The sequence below is a fragment of the Prionailurus bengalensis genome, chromosome E2 (assembly GCF_016509475.1).
Source record: "Prionailurus bengalensis isolate Pbe53 chromosome E2, Fcat_Pben_1.1_paternal_pri, whole genome shotgun sequence".
In the NCBI taxonomy this organism is placed as follows: domain Eukaryota; kingdom Metazoa; phylum Chordata; class Mammalia; order Carnivora; family Felidae; genus Prionailurus; species Prionailurus bengalensis.
Window position 1 is genome coordinate 17,684,236 of NC_057352.1, and position 21,193 is coordinate 17,705,428.

General features: G+C 36.4%; 1 protein-coding gene across 2 annotated transcripts; it reads left to right on the forward strand.

The window, feature by feature from the left end:
* Positions 1-1,230: 1,230 nt before the first annotated feature.
* On the forward strand, positions 1,231-19,997 carry ZNF567 (zinc finger protein 567). Of its 2 annotated transcripts, none has more exons than XM_043600610.1 (5): positions 1,231-1,338; positions 3,405-3,478; positions 13,282-13,408; positions 13,673-13,759; positions 17,638-19,997. In XM_043600610.1, exons 2-5 carry the CDS (start codon positions 3,470-3,472, stop codon positions 19,356-19,358), a joined length of 1,944 nt encoding a protein of 647 aa, XP_043456545.1. In that variant the 5' UTR covers positions 1,231-1,338; positions 3,405-3,469; the 3' UTR covers positions 19,359-19,997. The 2 variants fall into 2 exon arrangements, with proteins under 2 accessions (XP_043456545.1, XP_043456544.1); XM_043600609.1 differs by lacking the exon at positions 1,231-1,338 and adding an exon at positions 1,457-1,569.
* Positions 19,998-21,193: the final 1,196 nt, after the last annotated feature.

The window sequence follows — 21,193 nt, forward strand, 5'->3', positions numbered from 1 at the left end:
TGTCCCCCACCCCGCACCGTGAGGAAACCCCAGCTTTCGGAGTGCGGCCTGGCACACACGGGCATTCAGTTCGTGTAGCTTTTTGTGCCCGTTCTTGTGCAGCTTGGGCATGTGTTACTCCGTGTGACGTTGTGGAACCAGTTGTTTGGAAAGTGATAAAGTCTCTGTGTTTGTCTAATTTTTCAAATAGGATGCGAGTTGATTTGTTTTTGAGACTGCATGCGACTTTGGAGAGACGATAGTAAGGGGTTTTTGTGAGTAAAATTTTGCTATTTTGTGTCAAGTATGTTATGGGCTCTGTGAGATTATGCCTGTGATGTGCCTATGGGATTGTGATTGTGTCGTGGATAATATAACTGTGTCTTTGTCTAATTTTTAAAGTATCTTGTGTGTACAATCCGCAGTAATTCGTGAATGTTATTATGTGACTGAGACGGAGCGCTTGAGAAATTGGGTGCATGACCAGTTAAATATGTATTGTTTCGATTATCTGAATACTGGCATTTTATATGCTTATAGATTTCACTCTATGGCAACTGGATAAGTGAAATAGAGATTTTTTTTGATGGAGAGGAGGAAGTAAAATAAAAATAATTTTCAGATGGTAGGATTGTATATTGGGAAACCCCACACTGACTAATGATTGGTATGTTGAAATGAGTAGGACACCATAAAAAATTGGGCAAGACACAAAAAATTTCTCCCCTAACTGCCACTCAAAGTTTCTATTTGGGTGAATCCCTTTTTTTCCCTGCTACTACTGGATGCATTGCGAGACAGATTGAGTAATTTCTTTGCTCATTCTGAAGACTGAATCTGTTGAACATTTAAATACAAGACCAGTCTCATAATAACTATTTAACTAGTTAAATAAAATATTCACTATAGGGGCGCCTAGGTGGCTCAGTTGGTTGAGCATCCGATTCTTGGTTTCAGTGCAGTTCACGATCTCACAGTTTGTGGGTTCGAGCTCCACCTCGGGCTCTCTGCTGACAGTGCAGATCCTGGTTAAGATTTCTCTCTCCCTCTCTCTCTGCCCCTTCCTGGCTTGCTCTCTCTTTCCTTCTCAAAAAATAAACAAATGAATATTTTAAAAAACATTCATTATAGACACCAATACTTCAAACTTGTTTTAAATAAAAACCCTCCCTCCTACTGGAAGCCTGCCTGGGAAAAGGGTACATGATCAGCTTCTTCTCTAATTCTTCAACCTCTATTTTGTCTCTACTTCCTCTAGGTGGGTAGTCTCTGGCTGGAATGGATTGGGAGCTGGAAAACAAGAGACAAGAAGTTAGGGACAAGAAGAGGCTAACATGATTGGTACCATTATAATTTATTGTAAGTCATCTCTTACCTTCTGAGAGAACCCACTGCTGGGAACTTCCAGATACACTTCCCTTCTTATGGGTACAGCCACTTCTCCAGCTGTCTTCTCAATGTTTCCTCTGGGCATGCAGTTGGCCACCTGCTCTGGTGGGTCTTGTTGTCTCTCCAGTGAGTCCTCTTGGACAAGAGAATCCAAGCCATTCCAGGCAGGCTCCATCCATGGGTTGCCCATCTAGAGCTCAGGTGAGAATTAGCCCCTTAGTCACTTTGCCCTCTCAAATCCTGAAATATATACATTTTTCCCCAAAACTGTCTTTACCACTTTGTTTCCCAGTGACATCAGCATCTGAGGGGCCCCTTGTTTCTTATAAGAAAGCACCCACTTTTCTTCGCCTGGAAAACTATGTCCTAAAAAATAGTTTACTCTCTTAGACAAAGTAGGAGTTAAATTAATGGTAGCAAAACTTTATGTTTTTTATAAGACTTTATTTTAGAACGAGGGACACTTAGAAGCTTGCTTTCCTCACCATCTTTGGAACATCTGCTGAGACTGAGAGAAAAATTTATAAGTTACCATGCTGTTATAAACAGTGACAACAATTAGAAAATTCAGAAGTTTGTTGGAAAAATCATTGACAAATCAGTAAGCTTCATTTATATATGCATGCTTATGTGTATATATGTGTATCAGAAAACTATGGAAAATGACCAATGGTCATCAAAAATATGAGATACAAAGAATTTCATAATGTATAAGTAAAATAATTCTTTTAATGTTTCTAAGGGACTTAAAAAATAAGACTTGAATAAAAGAACAGGAAGACATGTGACAAAGTGTCAAAACTCCCTAACATTTCATGCAATTCCATTAAATTTTCAGTAAAAATTTTGAATTTTCTACGAGAAATTTCTAAGAACTAAAGTTCTTATGAGAATATGAATAAGCCAAAAATTCTGAAAGAAAATAATGAAGGGGGAAGTAGCTCTACCTGATACTAAAATATGTTTTAAAACTAATAACTGCCGAGTCATCTTTGCAATTAAATGAACAGATCAGTAAAACTAAATATAAAATCCAGATCTACTCAGATATATAAAGGAAGTAAGGTATATGGCTTGATCTTAGCCAAAAGGCCAAGAAGCAATAAAGATGGCAGTTTTGATGAGTGGAGGAAACAGTAGATTATTGAACACCTGACAGTATTAAACCAATGGCCAATAATCTGTTGAAAGTTTTTGGGTTTTTTGGGTTTTTTTTGTATTTAAGTAGGCTTCATGCCCATTGCAGAGCTCAGTGCAGGGCTTGAACTCATGACCGTGAGATCAAGACCTGAGCTGAGATCAATAGTTGGACGCTTAGCCGACTGAACCACCCAGGCACCCCTGCTATAAGTTATTTTTGCATGGCAAAAACAAAGTCAAATGAGAAACTATAAATTATTTGAAGTGAATACAGTACTTCCTTCCTTAAAAAAAAATCCAATAACCAATCTAGAAAATAAAAATCTAATAGAAAAGTGAAAGAATTATAAGAGACCATTAACAGATGAGAAACTAAGGATGTTTTTTAAACTTAGGAAAAGAAGCTTATTTTCTCTTATAATAGGAAAAATAAAACCCAGAACCACAATTTCTACCTATTACATAGGCATGCATCAAGAAGTTGGTATCAGTAGCATTTATCAAGGTATTGGCATACATCAAGAAGTTGGTATCGGTAGCATTTATCAAGGTGTATCAGTATATTCTCATATATTGCTGGTGATAGTGTAAATGGTAGAGCCTTCTGGAGAGCAGCTTGAAGGTAGGCTGCTAAGAGAAAAATTAGTGTTAGAAAGGAGGGGAGCTTGCCCAAAATCTAACCTCTTGCCCAAGAGCCTCTATCTCTGGATTTTGGGATAAAATAAGATTTGTCTAGCTTATTCTCCTTCCTGTAAATTATGTGGAATGTGCAGAGTGGTCAAAGGCCAAAGCAAGGGAAACGGAGGCGATTTCAATTGAAACTTAAGTCATAAGAGAGCTATAAGTCGTGTATAGTGTCATTTTGGCTTCTTTTCATCTTGGCTTTGCCTTCTTAGGAACTGCCTCTTTTCCAAAGAGGAACCCAAAGGAAGACTGGTCACCTCTTGCAAATCTCAAAACCATGGCTCAGGTGAGGTGATGGTTCCTCTCTCTTTTCCAAAATAATCTTTATTTTTTTTATTTTTTTTTTAAGGATATTTGAGCATTTGCAGCATTTGCCTTTCTTGTACCAAATCCTCCTGCCTATCTTCCCCTTCAGGAAAGTGTCCCCATTTCTTTCCATATTGGCCAGATAAGCCTTTTCCTTCCACAAATGCTCCTTCTAATTTTAACTAATTTTCACACATTAAGTGGGTTTATCATTAAACATCTTTCTTTGTCTTCTCCCAGAAGCAGAGCTGGGACAAAAATGCATTTCCTCAAATGAGAATATATTACTGCATGAACTTTGCTTGTTTAAATAAAAACAGTCAAGATGGAGATGGAATTGATGTTGCTTTTAGTAAGTAGCAAGGACTATTGTCTTGAGGCTTTAAGGAAAGAGTTATGCTTGGCAAATTGTACAAAGAACAGAGAATCTTGCTTTTCTCCTGTCTGATCCTCCAGTTTGCCCATAGCTGCTAACAATTCCTAAAAATCCATGGCCTGCCAATAACACTCCCCGATTATGCTAATGGTGTTCCTATTTTTAAACTTCTCTAATTTTATATTTGGATGCAGGGGAAGTAAATATATATGCTTGGATCACCATACTGAATTACAAGTATAACTCTTGAAATATCCTGCCCTTGGTTTCAAAGATGTTGTTATCTCTTGGTTCTTTCAGAAATGTCATCTTTATATCTGGACCTCTTAAATACTACTGTGCTCCAGATTCTTTTATTATTATAATTTTTTTATGTTTATTTATTTTTGAGAGAGAGAGTGCGAAGGGCAGAGAGAGAGACACACACACACACACACAAAATCTGAATTGGGCTCCAGGCTCTGAGCTGTCAGCGCAGAGCCTGATGGGGCTCAAACCCACAAACAGTGAGATCATGACCTAAGCCGAAGTCGGACACTTAAACCATCTGAGCCACCCAGGCGCCCCTGTACTCCAGATTCTTTATTGGTTCTCTTCTTTTTTCATTTCCCTGTTCCTATTCAGAGTCTACCACCGTTATTCTAATGCTCACATAATTGTAAACCTAAACCTCTGTTCTGAGTGTCAAAACCATATCCAATCTCCAACTAAAAATCACCACCTGCATATTCCACAGATACTTCAGGCACATGCCCAAGATTTATCTCATTATCTCCTGCCCATCGTGTTCTTTTTTGTTTTGTTTTCTATCTGCTTTTGGCCCCAGTCCCATACCCACCTGCTAATATAATATAGCTAGCTTGAGTTAAATAAATGTCTCTCTTCCACTGTGCAATTTAGTGGTGATTTTATTCCTTATACCACAGTTGCCTTCATCTCCCTTGATATCTTTATTTTGAGTGCCTCTCTCATATCCTGGTCACTTGTTTTCCCATATAACACCTTTGCTCCTTTTCCAGTCCTCCAAGTGCTCACCCCACTGCTCACTTATGGATCTTTGTGTTTCTTATGCTTTTCTGTTTAACTTTGTGTGTGTGTGTGTGTGTATGTGTGTGTGTGTGTGTAATAAAATATACGTAGTGTAAAATTTCACCATTTTAGCCATTGTTGAGTGTATAGTTTAGCCCCATGAAATACATTCAGCGTTGTGTAACCAGTACCACTATGTATTTCTAGAACTTTTTCATCATCCCAGACAGAAACTCTGTACTTATAACATTAATCGGTGACTGTTAACCTTATACTTTTTATAGCATCAGAACTAAAGCACATTAGAAGAATGTATAAAGATAGCCCTTTAGGGGAGTGGAAGATGTTAAAATATTAATAGTTTAAATTCAATAATAGTAATCAATGATAATAATGGTTTTCCAATTCACGAATATGATGTACATCTCCTTTTATTTAAGATCTTTAAACTCTCTGTAATGTTTTGTTGTTTTCAGTGTACAGTCTTACACGTTTTGTTATATTAATCCCTGGGTATTTTTTTTATGCTATTGTAAATGCTATTCATTTTTATTTCAAATTTTCACTGTTCACCGCTAATATATGAAAACACAATTGATTTTTGTATATTGATTTGCAATCTTTCTAAAGTCACTTATTCTAGTAATTTTTTGTATTCTTTAGGATTTTCTACATAGATAAGCATGTCATATGTAAATAATGACTGCTTGCCTTCTTGCTTTTCAAACTGTGCATCTACTGCATTGTCTGGAACCTTCAGTATAATGTTGAATAGAAATGGTGAGAACAGACATTTGTGCCTTGTTCCTGCCTTAGGGGAAAGGGATTCGGAGTTTCACTATTAAGTATGATATTAGCTATAGATTTTGCATTGATTTATCAGGTTAAAGAAGTTCCAGTTTGCTGATAGTTTTTATCATGAGAGGGTGCTGAATTTTTTCAAAAGTTTTTCTTCATCTATTGGTTATTCCCCATTATTTGGCTTTTCTCTCTCTCTCTCTCTCTCTCTCTCTCTTTTAGTGTTTATTTATTTTTGAGAGAGATAGCATAGGAGCAGGGCGGGCGGAGAGAATCTGAAGCAGGCTCCAGGCTCTGAGCTGACAGCACAGACCCCAATGCGGGGCTTAAACTCACAAACCATGAGATCATGACCTGAGCCAAAGTTGGACACTTAACCGACTGAACCATTCAGGTGCCCCTTCTCTTTTTTCTATTAACACCATGAATTATATTGATTTTGAAGTGTTCAGCCAACTTAGAAGCTCTAGCTCTAGGATAAATCCCACTTATGTAATGTTTGATGAATTTGCTAATATAGTACATTGTTAAGGAGTTGTTTGTGGTTCATAAAGAATTTGGTCTATATTTTTTCTTGTAATACCTTTGTTTAGTTTTCATATCAGGATAATTCTTTTAAAATAAGTTGGGAAGTATACGCTCTTATTTTCTAAAAGAATTTGTGTCAATTAGTACTATTTCTTCTTAAAGTGTTTGTTAGAAATCACCAGTGAATAAATCTTTAAAAATTAAAAAATAAAAACAGAGGGGCGCCCAGGTAGCTCAGTGGGTTAAGTGTCCAACTTTGGCTCATGTCATCATCTCGTGGTGTGTGAGTTTGAGTCCCATATCGGGCTCTGTGCTGACAGGCCAGAGCCTGGAGCCTGCTTCAGATTCTGTCTCCCTCTCTCTCTGCCCCTCCCCTGCTCATGCTCTGTCTCTCTCTCTCAAAAATAAAACATTAAAAAAAATTTTTTTTAATAAATAAAAACAGAGGGAGGGAAACCATAAAAGACTCTTAAATACAGAGAACAATCTGAGAGTTGCTGGAGGGGAGGTGGGTGGGGAAATGGATTAAATGGATGATGGGCATTAAGGAGGACACTTATTGAGATGAGCACTGAGTGTCATATAAGAGATGAATACCTGGGTTCTACTCCTGAAGCCACTACATAACTACACTGTATGTTAACTAACTTGAAAATGAATAAGTAATAATAATAATATATTTTAAAAAAGAAGAATTCACCAGTGAAGCCATGTTAACCTGGAGATTTTTTTGTGGGAACGGGTTTAACTAGCAGCTCAATTTCCTTGGTAGAATTAGGGATATTCAGGTTATCAGGGTGTTTTCTTCAGTGAGCTTTTATAGTTTGTATCTTTCAAGGAATTTGTCAAATTTATTGACAAAGTTGTCAAAAATATACTCTTTTTATCCTTTTGATATTTGTGTAATCTGTAGCAATGCCCCTCTTTCATTTCTGCTGTTGATAATTTGTATCTTATTCTTTTCCTTGGTCAGTTGCCTAGAGTTTTACCAATTTCATTTGTCATTTCAAAGTACCAGCTTTGGGTTTCATTGGTTTACTCCATTATTTTTCTGTTTCCTCTTTCTTCACATCTTTTTTGTTTCCTTTTTTTTTTTTCTCAATACTTGGGTTTAATTAAGTCATTTTCTAGTTTTGAGAGAGAGGGACAGCATGAGTAGGGAAGTAGCAGAGAGAAGGAGACACAGAATCAGATGCAGTCTCTAGGCGCTGAGCTGTCACCCAGAGCCCAATGCAGAGATTGAACCCACAAGCAGTGAGATCATGACCTGAGCTGAAGTCAGACTTTTAACTGACTGAACCACCCAGGTGCCCCAAAACTTCTGTATCCTTGTTGATTTTCAGTCTATTTGTGTAGCAATCACTGAGAGAAGAAAGCTGAAATCTTCAGTTATAATTTTGGTTTTGTCTGTTTTTTCCTTTTCTATCAGTTTTTACTTAATGTATTTTTAAGTTCTGTTTTTAGGTGCATTCACATTTAGAATTGTTACATTCTCTCATGAATTGATCCCCTCTGTTATTTTGAAATGCCTTATTTAATCCCTGATAATATTCTTTGTGCTGAAATTTGTATTGTTTGATATTATAGCCAATTTAGCTTTCTTATGATTAGTATTTACACGGTATACATGTTTTCCATCCTTTTTAAAATTTTTTAAGTTTACTTATTTTGAGAGAGAGAGAGAGAGCAAGTGGGGTAGAGGCAGAGAGAATGGAGGAGAGAATATCAAGCAGACTCCACAGGGTCAGCATAGAGGCCGATGTAGGGCTCAAACTCACAAATTGTGAGATCATGACCTGAGCCCAAACCAAGAGTTGGACGCTTAATTGACTAAGCCACCCAGGTGCCCCTCCATCCTTTTACTTTAACCTTCCTATGTTTTCATATTTATAGTGAGCCTCTTGTAGATAGTATATAGTTTGTCCTTTTTAAAAATTTTTTACTTTTAAGTAACCTCTACACCCAATGTGGAGCTCCAACTAACAACCCCAAGATCAAGAATCACATGCTTGACTGACTGAGTGGTACCCCTGTAGAGCATCACTTTAAAGACAGAATATATGCAAATCTCAATAAAAAGAAATCATATGGAGCATCTTCTCTAACCACAATTGAATTAAATTAGATGTCAATAAAAATAACATACCTAGACTAGGCCCAAATGTTTGGAAATTAAACAATATGCTAATTTTAAAAAAAAATGTTTATTTATTTTGGAGAGAGTGTGAGTGGGGAAGGGGTAGGGAGAGAAGGAGACAGAATCTGAAGCAGGCTCCAGGCTCTGAGCTGTCAGCACAGAGCCCAACACAGGGCTCAAACCACAAGCCACTAGCTCATGACCTGAGCCGAACTTGGACGCCCCAACAATATACTACTTCTGAGTAATCAATTTTGGGTCAAAGAATAACCAAAAAGAAAATTTTCATAAAATTAATGAAATTTATGGCTAACATCATACTTAATGGTGAATGACTGTTTTCCCTCCTAAGATCAGGAGCAAGACAAGGATGTCTACTTTAACGCTTCTATCAACACTGTAGATGATGTGTAAAGAATGAAAAAGAAATATAAGGCATATAGACTAGAAAGGGAGAAGGTAAACTGTATTTGCAGATAATATGACCAGGTTATGTAGGAAGTATTAAGGAATTTACAAAAAAAAAAAAAGTACTAGAAATAAAAAGTGAATTCAGCAAGGTCACTTATATCAAAATACAAAAATCAATTCTATTTTTATACACTAACAACAAAAAATTGAAAATGAGTTTAAAGAATAAAATTAACAAAACATTTACAAGACCTGTACACTGAAAACTACAAAACACTGCTGAGAGAAATTTAAGAAGACCTAAATAAGCATACATAAGGTCCATGGATTGGAAGACCTACTACTGTTAACATATCTGTTATCTCCAACCAATTTATAAAGTCTTTCAAAACTCAATCAAAATCTAAGTAAGTTGTTTTATAAAGATTGATAAGTTGATTCTAAAATTAACCTGGAAATGTAAAACACCTAACATGTCTAAACAGGTTCTAAATGACAGTGTTGGAAGATTATTAATGGTGCTCTACAGGGGCACCTGACTGACTCAGTCACTGGAGTATGTGATTCTTGATCTCAGGGTTGTAAATTGGAGCCCCATGTTGGGTATAAATCTGTCCAGATTTTCCTCCCCTTTTTACTGACAAACATTTACATCAACTATGGTTTTGGACTTTTTTAAGTCTCATTTTACTTTTGTCAATTTTTGCTTTATGTTTTTTGAAACTCTTGTTATTTAAATATATATACATTTGTAATTGTTCTAGTTTCCTGGTGTATTTACTTTTTCATCAATATAAAATGCCTCTCTTTGTCTGCAGTAGTAACATTGCTCAACTTTCCCATGTGTAGTGTTTGTATGTCATTTTCCATCCTTTACTTTCAGCCTATTTGTGTCTATGGTATTTAAAATAAGTCTCTTGTAGGGGCGCCTGAGTGGCTCAGTTGGTTAAGCTTCCTATTCTTGATTTCAGCTCAGGTCATGATCTCATGGTTCATAAGATTGAGCCCTGTGTCAGGCTCTGAGCTGGATGTGGAGCCTGCTTGGGTTTTTCTCCCTTTCTCTCTGCCCCTTCCCCAGTTGTACACGTGCATGTGCTTGCTCTCTCTCTCTCTCTCTCTGTCTCAAAATAAATAAATAAACTTTAAAAAATAAAATATGTCTCAGAATTATATTAAATCTTGCTTTTTCATGCATTCTAATATCTTGGTCATTTTATTGGAATGTTTGGTCCATTTATATTTAATACAATTAGAGGTAAATGGATTTAGGGCTGCCATTTTGCTGTTTTGTTTTCTAAATGCTTAACCTATGTTTTTAATCCTTTTAAATATACTTTATATTTCAAGGCAGTTTTAGGTTCATGACAAAATTGTAGAGTTTCCACTACCGTCTGCCCCCATACATGATTAATAGCTTCTCCATTATCAATATCTTGCACCAGAGTGTACATTCATTACAATGAACCTACATTGATACATAATTCCAAAGTCCAATAGATTTTGGCAAATATATGACATTCTGCCATTACAGTATTATACAGAATAGTTTTAGTGCCCTAAAACTTTTAGGGTTACACCTTTTTGTCCCTTCTTTTTTTACTGTCTCCAGAGTTTTGCCTTTCCAAAATGTCATACAGTTGGAATTATACGGACTTTTCTGATGGGCTTCTTGCACCTACTAATGTGCATTTAAGTTTCCTCCTAATCTGTTTTTATTCATCTCTTCGTATATACTGTTGTATTTTTTATCAATCAAATACATGTTAATGGTTCATTTTCATTCTTCTCTTGACTTTTTATTTATTTATTTATTTATTTATTTATTTATTTATTTATTTATTTATTTTAATGTTTTATTTATTTTGAGAGAGACAGAGAATGCCAATGCAAGAGGAGCAGAGAGGAAGAGAGAGAAGCCCAAGCAGGGTGGACACTCATCATGGAGCTTGACACAAGGCTTGATTCCATGACTGTGAGATCATGACCTGAGCTAAAAATCAAGAGTTGGACACTCACCAACTGAGCCACCCAGGCACCCCTCCTCTATTGACTTTTTAGTTGTATCTATTTCTATGCCCAGGTTTTCCATTAGTTCTTTGAAGACATTAAGAGCAGCTGCTTTGAAGCTTTTTTTGGTGGTTTTTTTTTTGGCAAAATTCAACATTGGGACCCACTAGGGATTAATTTCTGTGACTGGCTTTTTCTGAATATGAGTCATATTCTCCCTTGTTTTGTTTGCATATTTAGTAATTTTTACTAGAAATCTGGATATCATGAATAATATAGTAATCTGATACTGTTATGTCTTTTTTCTGAGGATTATTGGTTTTTTTGTCCTGGCAAGCAACTAACTTGCTTGAAATTGAACTTTAAACTCTGCACCAACCCCAAGTATGAAGCAGCTGATATGTCAGCTCAGTTCTTTAAGCTTCTAGCTGCTGCTTTTGACCCTGGCCCCCTTAGGTGAGGGGAGATAGGTTCTCCTTGTGTTCATATATATTAGCTCTCAGTTAAGGAATTGGTGAGAGTTTATACTTAGATTTTGGGACTTACTTTCAGTAGGCCTGTTTCTTCAGTGTTCCACTCCTTATACTTCCTGCTGCTTTGTGAGCTGCAACTTCTGACACCTCAATCCAGTAAGACTTCAGTTTTCTTCTGCTTGTGCTATGATCAGGTTGTATAATACTGGTAATCAAAAATGCCAAAATCTCAGAATCTCACTAGATGCACTTCTATTTTTCAAAACTCTTTTTTGGTTTCTTTCTGTCTGCTTTTTCCTAAGTCCTCCCTGATGTCTCCAACAATTGCTTAGTTTAATTATCAATGTGGTGTTCTGGCAGTGTTTATACTCAGATTTTGGTTCTCATCCTTTCTATAGTTCTCTCACTTGAAGAATTTATTTCTAAATCTCGAGCTCAGCTGCCTTAACAGCTATGGGGTTTCTGGTACCTTCATGCAAAAAAGCCATGGATTGAACAATTCTTACCCATCACGGTTGCTATCCTTTAAGGATAAGCTCTCCATTGGGGCACCTGGGTAGCTCAGTTGGTTGAGCATCCGACTTTTGATTTCAGCTCAGGTCATGATTCCAGGGTTGTGGGATCAAGCCCTGCGTTGGGCTCCACACTGAACATTTAGCGTGCTTGGGATTCTCTTTCTGGCTCTGCCCCTTTCCCCAGCTCATGCTCTCCCTCTCTCTCTCAAGTAAAAAAAAAAAAAAAAAATCAATTTTTTTAAAAAAGGTTAAGTTTGGGGCGCCTGGGTGGCTCGGTCGGTTAAGCGTCCGACTTCGGCTCAGGTCATGATCTCACGGTCCGTGGGTTCGAGCCCCGCGTCGGGCTCTGTGCTGACAGCTCAGAGCCTGGAGCCTGTTTCAGATTCTGTGTCTCCCTCTCTCTGTGACCCTCCCCCATTCATGCTCTGTCTCTCTCTGTCTCAAAAATAAATAAACGTTAAAAAAATTTTTTTTTTTTAATTTTTTTTTTTTCAACGTTTATTTATTTTTGGGACAGAGAGAGACAGAGCATGAACGGGGGAGGGGCAGAGAGAGAGGGAGACACAGAATCGGAAACAGGCTCCAGGCTCTGAGCCATCAGCCCAGAGCCTGACGCGGGGCTCGAACTCACGGACCGCGAGATCGTGACCTGGCTGAAGTCGGACGCTTAACCGACTGCGCCACCCAGGCGCCCCTTTTTTTTTTTTTTTTAATTTTTTTTTTTTCAACGTTTATTTATTTTTGGGACAGAGAGAGACAGAGCATGAATGGGGGAGGGGCAGAGAGAGAGGGAGACACAGAATCGGAAACAGGCTCCAGGCTCTGAGCCATCAGCCCAGAGCCTGACGCGGGGAAAAATTTTTTTTTTAATAAATAAATAAATAAAAAAGGTTAAGCTCTCCTTCAATTTTTGCTTGCTTTGATTGCTTCCAGTTCCATCTATGAGTTGTTATATGTTGTGTTCAGACATATATATTATGTTAAGTATAAATGATTATCTGAGGGATCATTTTCTTGATCAATTGACTGTATTATTTTTGGATGCCAGAAGTTGCTCCCATGCATTTTTAAACCATATTTTTTCTGCATAATACATTAATCTTGACAGAGAAAAGTTTTACCTCCTCAATTGTGTTGCCCTTGTAATATATCACATCTTGTACATTCTTCTCTTGTAGTACCTGTAACACCTTCAAGCAGGTGTATGTTTAAACATACTTTCTTGAAGGCTTTGAGGCTATGCAGGGACAGTGTTTTGTATGTCTTGGCACTCCAGTAAACTAATGCAGTTTGGGGGTACAAAGTGACTTTACATAAATATTTGTGTGATGAATTATTAAGTAAATTCAGTGGCAGGTACTTCTGTCTTTTGTTTACCTTACAATATAAATTACAAAACAAAAATGATTAGCTTTTTTTACATTGATATGAATGCCCCAAAGGAACAGATCAAAAGTAGTCCCCAATATCTAGTCAGCTTATTCTGATCACAGTTCCAATCCGTTGCAGGCATCAGTGTCATTCAAAGATGTGACTGTTGACTTCTCTCGGGAGGAGTGGCAGCACCTGGATCCTGCTCAGAAGACTCTCTACATGGATGTGATGTTGGAAAACTATTGCCACCTCATCTCTGTAGGTAAGAAAAATCTCTTTGAAACTTTCAGTAGCATGCATTTCCTTTCAAAGTGCCTGAATTATGTGTGATCTTGTGTTTCAGGGATAAGATTGATGAATTCTTTTTTTGTTTGCAGAAAGGATAATTTTTTACTTGCCCAGAGCAAGGCATTAAGTTTACTCTTACACAAAGAAGTATCTTAATTTGCAGTATTGAAAATGTACTTTACTAATTTTTCAAATGTATTGAAGCCTGAACAACTTAATCCAAATTTTTCTTTGTCAGGGTGTCACATGACCAAACCTGATGTGATCCTCAAGTTAGAACGAGGAGAAGAGCCATGGACATCATTTACAGGTCATACCTGCTTAGGTGAGTTTCTGACTCTTCAGGTGGATGAAATCTAATGGAGAATAAATTTTAAAATAGTCATGCGGTAGGTGGCACCTTCGAAATATGCCACCTGGTGTAGGAGTGTCTTTTTAAAGGCTCCTAATCTTTGAAATGATCATTATTCCTGCAAAACTTAAATCAAACTTTTAAATACAACTCTCCCAATATAATATTCTTTTCTAGTTTGCTTGATGTTATCAAAGATAGTTGCCACTCTTAATCAAAATGTATTATAAACCTTCTTTTTAGATCTTTTTTCTTGTTTTGTGTCTTTTTCTAACTTCAGTCTCTTCTTGACATTGTATATTTTCTTTTGAACATTCTTAAATCTGTTTTTATAAGAGAGAAAATTCTTGTTTAATGTTTTTCTTCTCAGTTGCTTTCCATTTTTTTCTTTTTCTTTCTTTTAATTGCCTCAGGTTTGTTTTCTGTGCTAAGTCTAAGATCCCCTTCTCACCACAAATATAGCTGTTAATTTTAAAACTTACTTGCTTTGGCCCAGATTGATAATTCCACAGTTATCATTCTCTTCTATTAAACTTTTGTGGTTCACTTTATATGGCAGATCATCATTCCTGAAATGAACCCTTCATTTGGGTAAAGCATTGACTTATTCTTATCCTGGTTCTCTGAGTGATTATTTCCAAGTTGGTCTATTTTCTTCATCACTGGACATACTGCCTGGTAATACCTGGCACATAATGGTCATTGATACATATATTTTTAAATGTATGTTGTTTCACTAGACTCTCAGTCTTATTTCTCTGATTTGACCTCAAAGGATCTGCCTTTAAATTATGGTAATCTCATCCATTCTGAGGACTGAAGGTCTTTGTTTTATGTAGAGGTCTGTAACACTGACATACTCAGTGCATTTCTCCCACCTTCACTATAGTACTTCAAGGGTTCTGCACTCTGATGTTTCACCTATTTTGTGACAACATGTTAGATATGAAAATCACAAACTTTCCTACCCTTTAAATTCTTCCCCACTGTCTGTTTCCAAATATTTTATTTTTACCATGATACCAGCTTTCTCTGTCTCTATCATCATCTCTTATGAATCTCTTCACAATCTGTGTTATGTTTATCAGCCTGTGAAATGTATTTACGTTTTCTCATATTTTCATTTTTCACTGACCTCATACAAAATAACAACTATCTTATTTCATGTCTTGACTACCATAATTACAGCTTGGCTTTGCTATAATTTTGTCCTAATTCTTTCAATTTATATTGTTACTTTTCTGACAAGAGATATCATTGCTTGTTCCCTATTATTATATGAAATTGAAATTCTTCATTCAAGGACTGCTATAATAAGCCCTCATCTGGTCTTTTCAACTTTATTTCTCTCCATTATGGAAAACTTTTGGTAATTTCCACTTGATATAGTCTCCTCAATGTTCTCCACACATGTGTAATTTGTCATAATGCTTGTACTGTTCATTGTGTTGTGTTCTCCCTTCCATATACTATGTATCTTTTAAGTCTTGAGATTTCTTCTGCATAAACTATTCCTTAACCACTTCACATAGATTTTCTGAATTCCCATGCTACTTACCAACTCAGACACACACAACTCTTGAAAATAATTATGTAATTTGGTACCCAGTTATATGTGATTTATGCTTAAGGCTTTTTTAATTCAAAGATAAGATCCTCTGTATCTTTTTTGCTATAGTATATAATATTTTAAATATTCCATAGTTGCTCATTAACTTGAAGCTATACAGGCAAGTTACGCTTTTGCTCCATTCACAAAGCATGGTAAGCTCCTTCCAGATGTACCTGCTCAGGCCATGGCTGTATAGATTCTGATTGAAATTGTTGGATTCTGGGGCACCTGGGTGTCTCAGTCGGTTGAGCATCCGACTTCAGCTCAGGTCATGATCTCATGGTCTGTGAGTTCGAGCCCTGCATTGGGCTCTGTGCTGACAGCTCAGAGCCTGGAGCCTGCTTTGGATTCTGTGTCTCCCTCTCTCTCTGCCCCTCCCCTGCTCATGCTCGCTCTCTCTCTCTCTCTCTCTCTCTCTCTCTGTCAAAAATAAATAAACATTGAATTGGCTGGATTCTACCAAACACTACCTATCTAGGTAGGATATACAGTGTTAATGTAAACTCAGAAGAGTTCAAAGGAGATAATCAATAAAGTATTCCTTTCTATGGAAAAGGATTACTATCAAAATCTGCATCTTTCACAAAATATTTAAGACACGATTAAGCTTGTGAAAATATTTTGTTAAAATTACTTTCCTAGACCATAACCATTTTTAAGTTATAAAGAAATAGTGCTTAAAGTGGTAGGGGGAAATAAGTGAAGGATTTTTGGCATCATGGAACATAGCATTTTCTTGAAGATAATCTGAGTAGAAATAAGAATGGAAGGCAAGCCACTTGATTAAAAAGACATAAGCAAAGTATGTGATTAGGAGTAAGTGAGATATTTATAAGGCAAAAAAGATGAGGACTCACTTTTATGTGTGAAAGTTGTCAGATAGGTGGACAACCCTGAAAACTTGTTTGAATATGAAAAGTGAATCTCAGTGATTCAAAGTTTTGTTTACAGGAGAAATTCCTTATATGTTGGTGTTGAGAGTAATGGACTGAAGGAAGAAATAGATGTTTTGAACCTAAATTTAACATTATTTCACTAGATGTGGATGATTGCAAAATAACAGAAGTCAAATATAGCTATAAAATGTAAGAGAAATGAAGGTTAAAGTTAATCACTTAGAATGAGATGTAATCTTGTCCACCATGTGGAAAACTGGAGTTAAGAAAAGTTATGAGCACGTGGGTGGCTCAGTCAGTTAAACGTCCAAATCTAGATTTCAGCTCAGGTCACGATCTCACAGGAGATAGAGCCCCACATTGGGCTCTGTGCTGGCATTGTGGAGCCTGCTTAGGATTCTCTCTCCCTCTTTCTCTTTGTTCTTCCCCTGCTCTCTGTCTCTCTCTCTCTGTCTCTCTCTCTCTCTCTCTCTCAAAAATAAATAAACCTTTAAAAAAAAAAAAAGAAAAGTTACTATATTGAGGAAAGACTTGTGGCAGTTTTTCCTTAAACCTGAAAAAGTAAGTCTGTGAAAAGAAATAGTTACAATTGATGGTCATGAGATTTTTGTTATTGAACCATTCTGAAAGGATTGGTAGTAATAGCAATAATGAATACACCAATAAATATACTCCTAGTCAGTTTTAAAGTTCCTGTTGGAAGTGTCTTCATAGCTCTTTTCTCACAGGAGAAAATGATAACCAATTATATGGAGGATTAAAGCCTAGGCTATAGGGTTGTCTTTTAAACACTAGGAAATTACTTGATACTTGGAAAGATTAATGAGCCATTGATGGGTACATAGTAGGCGGTGGTGGAATAACTGGAAATGTTTTGCCTCACAGTCTAGAGCTGAATGTATAAAAATATAGGCTCTGATCTGTGTTCCCCAAAAGCACTCCTTCCTCTAATATTTTTCTTGAATAAGCTTTTTTACTAATTTTTCTTGTCCATCCTACTTAAAGTTTACTGCCCTTGAAAGGTTCACTTCATTGCTTCCAAATCCACCTGTCCAAACATCAGTCTCTCTTTCACCATTCTTTGTCTTCTCACTGCTTGGTGTATTCATTTAACTTTCTGTATGAAGTTCTGATACAAAGTGCAAAAGTTACTAGCGTTCATTGCTTAATTTTTCATTCTTGTCCACACCGAGGCAGAGTTTTTCTTTAGGCTTTGTGTCTTTTCCCTGGCAAGGAATAATTTGTCCAGGGTCTTTTTTGATCTCATATACTAGACACCAGTACAATTTCTTTCCATAGCAAATATGTGAAGATTCACAAATTGTTATTATATTCTTTTGTAGAAGAAAATTGGAAAGATGAAGACTTTTTAGTGAAATTCAAGGAATACCAAGATAAGTTTTCTAGATCAGTTGTATTCATCAACCACAAAAAACTGATTAAAGAGAACAGTAATGCATATGAAAAGACATTTACTTTAAGCAAAAACCCTATTAATTCAAAAAATCTACCTCCTGAATATGATACTCATGGAAAGATTTTTAAAAATGTTTCAGAATTAATCATCAGCAATATAAGTCCTGCAAGAAAGAGACTTAGTGAGTATAATGGATATGGGAAATCACTTCTCAATACTAAACCAGAGACAGCTCAACCTGGAGTCAAATCCCATAATCAGCGTGGCAGGGTTGTCAGTCATAATGACGTACTTATACAATATCATAAGGTGGAAACTCCAGCACAGCCATTTGGATATAATGACTGTGAGAAAGCCTTCCTTAAAAAAGGAGAATTAATTACACATAATAGAGCTTACATAAGGGAAAACCCATCTGAATATAATAAAAGGAGAAGAACAACGAATATTGAAAAAAAACATACATGCACTGAATGTGGGAAGTCCTTCTGCAGGAAGTCAGTATTGATTCTGCACCAGGGAATTCACACAGAGGAAAAACCCTATCAGTGCCATCAATGTGGAAATTCATTTAGAAGGAAGTCATATCTCATTGATCATCAAAGAACTCACACAGGAGAGAAACCCTTTGTTTGTAATGAATGTGGTAAGTCCTTCCGCCTAAAGACAGCCCTCACTGATCATCAGAGAACACATACAGGGGAAAAATCATACGAATGTCCACAGTGTAGGAATGCCTTCAGATTGAAGTCACACCTCATACGTCATCAGAGAACTCATACAGGAGAGAAACCATATGAGTGTAATGACTGTGGGAAGTCCTTCCGCCAGAAGACAACACTCTCTCTACATCAGAGAATTCATACAGGAGAGAAACCCTATATTTGTAAAGAATGTGGGAAGTCCTTTCACCAGAAGGCAAACCTTACTGTACATCAGAGAACTCATACGGGGGAAAAGCCCTATATTTGTAATGAATGTGGGAAATCATTCTCCCAGAAGACAACCCTCGCTCTTCATGAGAAGACTCATAATGAGGAGAAACCCTATATTTGTAATGAATGTGGGAAGTCCTTTCGCCAAAAGACAACCCTTGTGGCACATCAGAGAACACATACAGGGGAAAAATCCTATGAATGTCCTCACTGTGGGAAGGCCTTTAGAATGAAGTCATACCTCATTGATCATCACAGAACTCACACAGGAGAAAAACCATATGAATGTAATGAATGTGGGAAATCCTTCAGTCAGAAGACAAATCTGAATCTGCATCAGAGAATTCATACAGGAGAGAAACCCTATATTTGTAATGAATGTGGGAAGTCCTTTCGCCAGAAAGCAACTCTCACTGTACATCAAAAAATACATACAGGACAGAAATCCTACGAATGTCCTCAGTGTGGGAAAGCCTTTAGCAGGAAGTCATATCTCATTCATCATCAAAGAACTCATACAGGAGAGAAACCATATAAATGTAATGAATGTGGGAAGTGCTTCCGCCAGAAAACAAATCTCATTGTACATCAGAGAACTCACACAGGAGAGAAACCCTATATTTGTAATGAGTGTAGTAAGTCCTTCAGTTATAAGAGAAACCTCATTGTCCATCAGAGAACTCACAAGGGAGAAAACATAGAAATTCAATAAATGATGTGATCTCTTTGTGAAGCCTTTCCAAGTTATTGTAAAACTTTAGTTTAAGGAAAAAAAGCATGCTAAAACATTTTAATAAGGTAATTTTAATCACAAATGTAATAGTAGTTAAAGTACCAACCACAGAACTGTCTGCTGTTTACTAGCACATGTAATGGATATGATCATTGTTATTGAACTTTATCAGAAATGAAGCTAATTTTTTAAGTTTTCAAGTTCTGTTCACTTAGATTATTTTTTTAAAGTGCTTACATAATATATGCAGAGGCAAGATACAAATGGTTATAATATCAGTCTCCATAAAAGAAAGAAAGTATGAAATATATTTCTCCTTGTGCTCTGGAATAAAGAATAACTGTTATTTCCCCAAAGATTACCATGTCCCTGGCTTATAACATCATGAAGCAGTCTTTGCATGTCTAAATTTTATGTTTTATCATATATCATGAATTATTTTGTGTCTTGTCTCAACATTTTTAAGATTCATACATTATTGCATGTGGCAGTAATGTACTCATTTTCACTGTGCATACTCTTCCATTTTAAGAATATACCACTATTTATCCTCTTGATGGATGTTTGTATTTTTATAAATTTGTGTTGTAATAAAAATACTGCACTAAATGCTGTAAATATTCTGTGTATGTGTGTATGTATATTTCTGTTGATCTTATAGTAAGATGAATTACTCAGTCCAAGGGTGTATGTAAGTTTTTTTCAGCTATGGTAGATACTGCCAAACATCTCAGACCTTTCTTAATATGAGGTGATTAACTTTGGAAAGTAACAGCTCTGATTGTAAGCAATGTGGAGAAAGGTCTTTAGCAGTCATTCAACTAGAGAATTTTACTTTAAAAAATCCATATAATATTGTAATTGTAAGAAGACTGTTAGTCATGAATATCTGAATGTAACAAATCTAGAAAGACTCACTATGGCTTAAATTACACAAAGCTAGAGAATTCATATCGGAATGAATCCTATAGTTGTCATGATTATAGGAATACTTTTAGCCATAGCATACACCTTATTTAACACCATAGAATTCATACTAGAGAAAGGGAGGTTAAGAAATGACAAAGATGAGTAAAACTTGGGAATATAAGTCACAGTAGACAGAATTGTGAAATAACACACACACACACACACACACACACACACACACACACAACTAAGCCTTTTATATATTTATCTCAGGAAGTGTGGGTCTCAATTCCCAATGGAAAAATCACTGGAGAGATATTGATGTTTTAGAATTGGAAATCTGCTAACACACTAATGTCTATAGCATCTTTTCTATGAAAATAGTAAGTTCAACACCTTGAACAGTTTTACTGAAGGCCCTTGATTATTTGTAACATATGTTTACTACATATATTGTTACTGTGTATAATAAAATGCATTTAAAATTTAAATAAGTTTACCCCCCGCCCCCAATTTGGGCCCTCTGCCTTACAGAAAGGGACAGCAATTGCCAGTGGATAGTAAATGGAAACCTGCTTGTCCAGGGCTTGTAGATAATTTGAGAGAGAAAAACAAAAAACGACAGTGGGTAATGAGCAAATTCAGACATGACAAATATTTAGACTTCAAAGGGTCTAAAAATTATAGTGCCTTGTCTGACCAGACAGAACTTTGTGAAATTTAGTCTTTACTAGTAACTATTTACATTTCGAGGATTTGTTTGTTTCGTTTTGTGGTTTCTTTTTGAGGGCAGGATGAACATACTAAAAATAAGTAGGTAAGGTTACAGGGTCTATATTCATAACCATGAGAACCTGGTAATAGTTTCATTTGAATAAATCTATATTTGTGTATGAATTAATACT

Bases quoted from the DNA above. Each gene is read 5' to 3' on its own strand.
- ZNF567 (XM_043600610.1), top strand. The intron at 13,409-13,672 runs GTAAGAAAAATC...TTTCTTTGTCAG, and splicing joins TTGCCACCTCATCTCTGTAG to GGTGTCACATGACCAAACCT. The intron at 13,760-17,637 runs GTGAGTTTCTGA...ATTCTTTTGTAG, and splicing joins TACAGGTCATACCTGCTTAG to AAGAAAATTGGAAAGATGAA.